This window comes from Charadrius vociferus, unplaced genomic scaffold (assembly GCF_000708025.1).
Source record: "Charadrius vociferus isolate BGI_N301 unplaced genomic scaffold, ASM70802v2 scaffold178, whole genome shotgun sequence".
Classification (NCBI taxonomy): domain Eukaryota; kingdom Metazoa; phylum Chordata; class Aves; order Charadriiformes; family Charadriidae; genus Charadrius; species Charadrius vociferus.
The window spans coordinates 3,400,450-3,409,637 of record NW_009649717.1 but is presented as its reverse complement, the minus strand read 5'-3'; the positions used below and the strand labels follow the sequence as shown (position 1 = coordinate 3,409,637).

The following is a 9,188-nucleotide window of genomic DNA, read 5'->3' as shown; positions in this document are numbered from 1 at the left end:
CGCGGGCGGTGGGGTCGGTGGGGCGGTCCTGGCGGAGGCTGGTGCCCGGTGCGTTCTTTCGGCTGTCTCCCTCCTCACGTTCGGGCGGGCCGCCCGGCGTTTCCTGCCGCTAACCCTGTCCCTCTTTGCCTTACAGCGGCGTTGTGGGAGCGGCCGCGCCGCCCGCAGCATGCGACGCAGCTCAGCCAGCCCGACCAGGTGAGGTGAGCTCCGGTCCGGCCTGCGCTCTGGCCTCCGCCACCCTCTGCCGAAGGGGCTGCGGCCGGGCAGCTGCAGTGTCTGAACATGCTTCGCTCGGGCTCCTAAAAAAACCAAAAATCTGAATTCGGTTATGTAGTGCGCTACTGAGGAGGAAGCCAGCGCTGAGGAAGGTCACCGCGTGTTGAAGCCAAGGTGCTGTTGGTCTGTAGCTCAGGATCTTAACTGCCGTCACTTGAACCAAGCCCTGGTGGGAGCTCAAATGTGGAGGAAAACTTTTGGCAGTGCTAACTGATTTCCTGAGAAATCCCTTAAGAGAATGCACTAGGTGTGGTTATGTCCTAAAAACGTGTTGTCCGGTACCAGCAAAAACTTTTAAAAGCTATTCTTTCCCTGCTCAAATTCTACCTATGTGTGCAAAAAAAAAATATAAAATCTCCTTTCATTAATATCTTGCAAGGATTTGGTGCTGGGTGTGTTCTGATGCTAGAGCAGCCTTTCAGGGCTTGGGAGAGATATTAAGGAATCTGTGAGCAGATAGAAGCTTCCTCTGGCCATTTACTTTGAAATTATTTTCCAAAAAAAGTCTTCTAACTTAATAGACAGAACTACCTTACTACCAGATTCTGTAGATACTGCCTTCTACATAAAGGGTGTAAGCACAATTTTATTAATTGGTTTAACTGACTTGTTATGCTGTCATTATTACTAAAATATAAAAGGTCCTATAACTGTGAGAAGTCTTTTAGATTGCTAGGTACCAATCAGTGTGTTAGAGGAATAGAGAGAAGAGTTATTGGAAAAACTTCAATGATGCACTAAATACCTCTTTTGGTTTCATGGCATGTTTTGCCCAAATGATAAAAATTAAAAACATGTCCATATTTTCTTGTGAAGTTTACAGATTTTAATAATTCTCTAATTTCAGCCCATACAAATGGAGAATCCCTATAAAGAGCCTCCTAAAAAATGTATCTTATGTGGCATAAAAGTGGACTACAAGAATGTGCAGGTGAGTTTGAAAATTCCTGTCCTCCAATGAAGGTTAAGTAGTTTACTGTTTTTAAATGTATGTGCGTAGGAAGTCCACAAGAATTAAAAAATAAAAAACTCATTTTTATGTGTAGCGGTTTAAAACTTAAGAGCTGTGTGCAGATAAGGCTCAAATAATGTACTTGTGATAAGCTGTTTGATTTACTAGTCCTATATGCAGGTGTTACAACTTTGTTATTTACCAAATAGTCTGCAATTCTAATTCCACTGTCTGCTTAAATGTTATGGCATATAAAATAATGTCTAACTCCAAGCTGTACTCTTTTTTGTCTCCAGGTAGAACTGAGTTTTGTAAAACAGATCAAAAAATGAAAAATAGAATGCAAGCAGTAAAACGAACTAAAGCTCTCCAAGTTCTTAAACTGACTTTAGCTTTCTTAATGTTAAACAGCTTCTTTCCCAGTTTATTTCTCCACATACTGGCTGCATTTATGGCAGGCATATAACAGGTATGTGAAGTATTAAATCATTTACTGGTTAATATTAAAGTTCTTGTGAGTCCAAGTAACTGTGCATCGGCTGTCTTTCCAAAAGTAACTACTGCCAAGTCTATACGTTTTGTAATAGTATTCTTTTAACTTAGTAGCCTTCATAAAAGATTGAAAACATCCCTTAATATGGGGTTTTATATTTAACAGTGTAAGCACACATGCATTTCTTAGACAAAGCTAGAGGAAATTGTCAGTAATATGACTGTTACCCTTTAAACTCATGGTTTGGTTATTGTTGATTTAAGAGACTGAAAATTATTTCTCTTTAGGCTTGTGCAACAAGAAGCAGAAGGAAATTGCAAAAGCCATTAAAAGAGCTCATGTATTTGGTAAGTATGATTATGCTCTTGAGTTTTGTAAGTCAAGCTTACTTTCCTATTAAAACCCCTTCATCTTATCTTTTTACAGGATTTATGCCAGTTATGTTTAAGAACCCATCATTTCTTACAGACCCCAAGATATGTGATGTCAAGTATCCAGAGTAATATTCTATAAAGAAATGAACAATAAAACTACTTTTCATGTTTATATCCTTGTTTACTGGAAATGTGTTTGGCTAGTGTAATGTATCACTGACTGAGGGGTGGATGTCAGTTGCTTTTTTATGAAGTGTCAAGTCTCTAAAATTTTCTGAAGGAAGTATGAAATATGAAAGCAACAGCAGAAATCAGCACCTGTATGGACCACTTCCTCTGCTCACAGGTCTTGCTGACGTTCAGGTGGCAGTTTGTCCCTTGCTGGATTGGAAGGGGGGAAAATAGTAGTGGATAGCTAAGGATAAATAAAAGTATTTAAATTGTGGCAAGTTACGTAGACAGCTAATTCTGTTAAGCCTGTTACCTGTGTTCATTTGATGCTCCCTGCCTCAGCTGCTGCTGAAGGGTAGTACTGCTTCTTCAACAGCAGCTTGAAGTTGTATTACTCTGAGGCAGTATGCGACATGATTGTATGACTGCTAACTTCCTGCTAGCATAGCCTTTAAACCCTGAGAGAGCGAATACAGATTTAAAGTAAATCTTCATATCACTACACCAAATTGTCATGGGGCTGAGGCTTGCGGGTTATAGGAGGGGTTCCCACCCACCAGGCAGCCCCTCAACCCTTCCCTCAAGCCCATCCTGCAGGCACCAACCTGCTGCTTCCCATGAGATACCCTCCCAGGCATTGCAGAGCAACCCCACAAATTGAAACACAAGAAATTCCACTTAAAACATAGGAGAAACCATTTTACAGTGGGTTGTCAAGCACTGGGACAGGCTTCCCTGAGAGGTGGTGGAGTCTCCAACAATTTTTTGGATCCAACAAAACAACTTTTTCTTTAAACCCTGAGAGAGCAAATACAGATTTAACTCTGGAAGGCAAAATGAGGGAATGTCATCTGGACTTGTCTCTATGCCAAACAGCATTTCTGCATTGGAAAAAAAACCCAAACCTGTATGTCTTGCAAAAATGCACTGTTTTTTTTAATCCCTGCAGTGCTATAAATTGATACATCACTTGAATATGCTAGCAGTAGCTTTTGGTGCAAAGTCACCTGGACAAGTCATTAACAGATCAGAAAGTAGGAGAGTGTGGGTATTCATTTGAGTCTCTAACTTTTTCCAACATGTCCTCATCTGTTTCAGTGCTACTCAGTGCAAGCTTCCTTTCTTGGTCACTGTCCTCTTGGTCTTGAAGTAGTTTTTGGTGAAGCTGCAGGGATCTGGATTTCTTGAATGACTTTGATCCTGTTGTGATCCCTCTGACTTTACGCTTGGTTACGTGTCTTGTTTCAGCTTCAGTGAAATCTCTTTCCTCGACCATGAGAGTCAATTTGTCCATGACATTAATATTATGGTCAATGTTACAGCAGTTCTTAGACATCTGTTGGCCTTTGAATGAAAGGATGCATGTCTGAAGTCCGGAATTGGGGAAAAATGTTTGCAGTGCCTGACAAAGGAGAACATTCTCTTTTGGCTCTTCTGAGTAGTATCTGTCTTCTCCTGGGGGGAAAAAAAAAGGCTAGAGTTGCAGTACCTCTTGCACACTTCTACTGTTTTGGCTGCCTCAAGTTCAGAAGTGTTTTGTGCTTCTGCCAACTGAATCAACTTTGGAAGTCTTACTAAGATTGGCATTGCATTTGTTTAACTTACCTGAACAACTTTGTTGCTTTTTCCTCTTTATTTCTTCTTTTAATTTGCTCACCTCTGCTAAGAGTTTCTCTACAGATCGTTCACTAGCTTCTACTGTACAGCATATTTTCTACAAGAAGAGCATTTGATGGAATTAACAGTATTCACACAAACTGACTAACTTTGTTGCAAGATACTTAAAGGTACTCATGATTTTAAAAGTTGGACACAAAGTATGAAAAAGCTTAAGTAATGAACTTGAGGTAGATTTTAGAGATGATAACAAACCTTGTGTTGAATGAGCTGCAAGATGTTTTACTTGTTCCCATCTAAGTAAAGGCGCTCTGACAAACTACAGATACTGCTCCTTCAAAATAATCCTCTTGTGAGCATTTATCACTGGACCTGAGGATTTACCAGTGTACTTTTGATCAAATGGAAACTTAATTCTTCAACTTTGAGAACTTAAGTGTTCTGCTACTAAAAGTGAATGGAACTCCCTGATCTTTCAGTATGTGCTTCCAAGACACAGCTTTGTTTCTCATTTAGTGCAAGATGGTGTACCCTTTGCTAGACTTGGTTTTGTAGTACTGCTCAAAGTGACTGTATAGGCAGGTATGTCTGACTTACCTTCAGTTCCTCCTGCAAGGTTGCGTACATCTCATTTATCTTACGAACCTCTTGTAAGGATCCATCTTCATAAAAGAATTCTGACCTGTGGACCAAGAATAAAATTGCATAATTGCAAGTTAATGATCCTAGTGCTTACTTATAGGAGCTATAATTGAATAAAGAAGTATTTTGAGCTTCAACACTAGGTGCCTATGTTGAGACAGACAGCTGCTCTCATGGCAGAGTAACTGACTTAACTGATTTCCAAGTACATTGGAAAGGTAAACAATTGCAGGAAACAGATCAACAAGTGAGCAGGGTGTAGCTGTAGCATTTGCAAAAGCACTGAAATACTTTTATAGAAAGATAACTATACTTATCTTAACTGAAAGCTACAGCTACCAGTAAATATGGTATATATTGTACCTGTGTTGTCTTACTGCTCTCACAAAGCCAGAAGATACGCAGGAACCAGACACTGTTCTGTAACCTTGCTGTTCTGCCATACCCAAGTTGGAAACCACCAAAGGAACTTTCTGGAAGAGACTTAAAAAGCAGGAGTATAAGAACACAACTTATTAACACACAAAGTCCTCTCTTTGATAGTTAAAGGTTCTTGACCGTTAAGCATCCCAGATGGAGGTTTACAATATAGTTAGGTCTTGCTGAATGTATTACATCATACATAAATGACTACTTATGGCTAAAGGCAAACTGCAAGAGCAACAAGACTGAGCAATGCACACACCCCCTTTTTTTTTTTCCCCCGTTTCTGGGTAAAAGTCACACAATAATGCAATAGTCGCTTGTTAAACCTAGCTTAAGGGCAGTATGTCTCTGAAGATCACTGAAAATTATGACCAATTTAAATATTTCAATGATATGTGAGGATGAACGCTATGCATAGTTGAAGTCCTATAAACAAAACCAAATTGATCAAGAACAGCTTATGTGTATAAATGAACTGACAGTGTCTGCTTGTTGACGCTGGCGCTACAGATTGTTATAAAGGCAAATCCCTGACCAGAACTCCAGGGTAAGATTTCAACTGAGCTCTAGCAATCTAAGGAATAATCTTATTTAATTCTATCTAATCTTATTTATTTAATTTAAATCTTTAGTTTCAAGCCTAAAATAAAGTGTTAACAATAATTCAGTTGCAACAAAGAAACAAACTGTTCCAAGTGATAGCACATGCTGTGCTATTACTTTATTAAAACTAGAGAACAAACCCATTACCCTTCTTGTGGCCGATGTAAGGCATGTTCCAGTCTGTAAGTAGAACAACTTTCTGTCATCACGCTAGAGGTTAATAAAAGGAATACAAGTCCCTGATTTGATAGATGTAACTGTAAATTCTTATGAAGAAGTCTTTCCCGGAATGTCATGGTCTGGTCTGTATTACGTCTGAATTTATACCATCCTATTACGCTCTGCAGGCAGAAGAAAATTCATTGTTACTGTTGAACCGTGCTGTCTCTGTGTGTCATACTGAAGCAAGTTAGAGGATTCAGTACAAAGTCATGAATCTGAATTGCTCAGTGATGTGTACCTGCTCAAGTAATTAGTTAACTTGAAACCCTTAAAACGTCTAAGCCTAATGCCAGTATGACAACTTCTCTTTTTCCTTCAAAACCATGTGTTGAACTGGCCTGTTTTCTGAGCTCAAACTCTTGAAACTTGGTTCTGCTATTTTCCTGTTTGTCTCTTTCCAGCTTCACCTTTCCCCTTGTGAAACTTTCTTATGCGGAGAAGACTGTAAATTTTCTTGGTCAAGTGGTGCTTAACCACTTGAGTGAGTTGACCTCAACTGATCTTAAGCCAGAAATCAGTAGAATTCCTTTGGGATACTTGAACTGTTTGCTTGAGAAATGAATAAGGAAAAAATAAAGTTGACATGTAGGTAGACGATCCCTAGTAAAAAAAAAATAGCTTAAACTGTTCTTTCAGGGGAAAAAGGTGATGCAGCTGCCTTGACCGACAGTGTGAGGGACCAGATACAAGATTTTAAAAAAAGAGGAGAGGGGGAGAGAAAGAAACTTGATAGAAGAGGTATCCAGAACAGCCTCCAAAATCTGAGCGACCTCCTTGGTATGGTTTAGGTTTGAAAATAAAATACCTTCTTACAGCCTGATAGTATTTTCTTCAGGGCAAGTTCATTCAGTTCTCCTGCAGAATTATAAAAGCTAGAAGAAAATTAGGACAATTAGAGGGGAAAAAAAAATGCTACTGTAGAAATAATTATTCCCTAGCAGTCTGGTAATCATCTCACTTCAACAGCTTTTTTTTTTCCGCCGCTAAGCTAGGACAGTGCAGTTAACTTCATTACTCAAATAGCTATGTATTGCCTATATGTGGTCTTGTACAGGCCAGATGCTGTTCCGGCACCAGTGCTACTGGGACACAAGTTAAAGGTAGCATCTATGGTCTCTCAACTACAAAATGGTAAGATGCCTTCAAATTGGTATGAAATGCCTTTCTAATAACATCTGGGTTTATTCATTTTCAGAAAGATTTGAGAAAGAAATTGTATTGTGATTCTTCCCTTATAGGACTGCAAACCTACACAGCAGTGTTCCATCTATAATGGAACTCTAAATACTAGTCCTTGAAATTACTCCTGCTATGGGGCTAACAAGTGTTTCTTTTTCTGGCCCACTTAGAAGCCTATGGCTGATGCTACCTTTTTCTTTCTTATTATTTTGAAGGTGAAGGGTTGGGATGTATGCTTTTAGAAAACCATTTTGTTTTTTTTCTTAGTAGTGGACATTATTCTGTATTTTATATGCTATCATAGCTTACCTGAAGGTACAGTATACTGTAACACTATTTCTATATGCACAAATGCCAAAAAAACCCACGAAGACCAAAACAGGAATAACATAAGCGTTTTGCATCTGTAATTCCAAGGGGTTGATATGGCTACTGTAGTTACAGCTGGGTGATTTTTCTCAGTAATGTAATACAACTTTAACTCTTGAAAAATTCAAGCTAGGGTTCATTTTAACTTTTTCGTATCTGTTTACTTAAGATTCTTACCTGAACAACTGGTAGCACGGAATATGTTTCTGTATATCTGGAAAGAGAAGGTAATATTATTCTGGGTTCATCAGTTCAAGATGTATATTCTGTATGCTATGATCAGAATTAAACTGGTAGAAGAACCAAGGAAGAATGCTACACAACTTCTTAAAATCAAATGTGTTAACATCTAATTAAATAAGGTTAAGAAAGGGAATATTTTAGAAAAAATATTCTAATTAATTTTTCAAATGTAAAGGGTACCACTTACATAAACTGTATTTTTTATACATTTTTGTTTTGTCAAGGGAAAAAATCAAATCGGGCACTTTAGTTTTCCCTCCTTTCTGTTGAGTACAGGTGTAGCATGTATATGAAGGATTTCACTTCAGTTACTCTGCAGCAAGGCATGGATGCTCTTAGTAAGAAAGATGAGGCTGGAGAACAGAAACGCATAGGGTAGATGATAAGAACTGTAGACTGACTACCAGGAAAAGAAAAACAGCAGGTGATCTAATGGCATTCTAAATCTTTTTCCAAATTCTCCACTACTTTCATTTTCACAAGTTACCTAAGAAACCCCCAAACTTTGGAGCAACTAACTGCCTATGAGAATGTGATGCTGAGGCTCTGGGTAACTTGATCAATGCCACCACAAAAAATTCCCCACATTTCTGCTTCAGCTGTAAGAATCAGTGGAGGAAATTGTTACACCTTAATTGTATCTTAAGAGTAAAACTAGAAAATTGAATTTCTCCCTACTATATTTTAAGGAAGATTGGAAACAAGGCACATACTGTATTACCTCCTTTTCTCTTTTTGTATAACTGCATTTTAAAGGAATGGAGTTAAGTGTGTGTGCATGTATACATATGTTTTTGTTATGGGTTAGTATAACATGCACATCTACTCCAGTCCCATGAACACTATAAAGGAAAATGCATCTGGCATCTGCTGGATGAAATATATAAATAGTTTGCACCCTTCACACGCAGTATTTGTAAGTACCAAATTAGGTAATAGATGCAACACATTATAGTTCATATCACTGAAATAGGGCAAGTTTTTCCAGGTAGTAGTTTTTCCTGTAGTCCAGGAGAGTTTGTGAGGTGGCCAAGACAAAGGAGGAGTTAGGCCCTAAATTACCTTTAATGTGACAAGACATTTGGCAAAGAGGAGCTATTGAAGGAACCAAGAACTAGTATTTCTGTTAAATTATTCTATTTTCTGCAGTAAAATGGTAACATTTTTAGCCATTAAAACATTACAAAGTAACTCTTTCATGTTTGTTTTTATGTCAATGTGGACCCCAGGATCTAGCAGCTTTGATCCTGCTGTAAGCAAGCAGTTGTATATTGCCTGAAACCAAACATGGCATTAAATGTGGACAGACTGACCGATTGTATAAACAACTTCAACATCATCCATTTGTGAGTCAGTAATGCTGTTCTTGGCTTCACCTTTCACATCCCCAAGGAGAAAACCTTCCTGTACAAGGGGGGAGAAAAAACAGTTCACATTAACAGGAGCAATGATGAGGACTTCCTCTCTCGTCTATTATTAACGCTGCAAACACTGTCTTCAGGAGAGGAAAGAAGCTGTTGAACTGTTTTGGTTTGGTTTTGTTGTGTGGGTTTTTTTTTGTTTTAAACAGAGTCGGTTCTCACTCGTCTTTCAATACCTGCCTCTATTTAAGAAAAAA

At 38.6% G+C, this 9,188-nt stretch overlaps 2 protein-coding genes across 2 annotated transcripts; one reads left to right on the top strand and one right to left on the bottom strand.

Annotated features, from left to right (window-relative positions):
- Positions 1-169: 169 nt before the first annotated feature.
- On the top strand, positions 170-2,227 carry MRPS18C (mitochondrial ribosomal protein S18C). The gene is made up of 6 exons (XM_009890764.1): positions 170-198; positions 515-557; positions 1,127-1,210; positions 1,643-1,700; positions 2,012-2,071; positions 2,151-2,227. The coding sequence occupies exons 1-6, from the start codon at positions 170-172 to the stop codon at positions 2,225-2,227; spliced, it is 351 nt and encodes a 116-aa protein (XP_009889066.1).
- A 1,069-nt stretch (positions 2,228-3,296) lies between these two features.
- FAM175A (family with sequence similarity 175, member A) lies at positions 3,297-8,968 on the bottom strand. Its single transcript, XM_009890743.1, has 8 exons — positions 8,884-8,968; positions 7,505-7,541; positions 6,585-6,651; positions 5,705-5,898; positions 4,892-5,011; positions 4,484-4,568; positions 3,875-3,983; positions 3,297-3,724 (listed from the first exon to the last, which is right to left on the bottom strand). Exons 1-8 carry the CDS (start codon positions 8,912-8,914, stop codon positions 3,297-3,299), a joined length of 1,071 nt encoding a protein of 356 aa, XP_009889045.1. The 5' UTR covers positions 8,915-8,968.
- Positions 8,969-9,188: the final 220 nt, after the last annotated feature.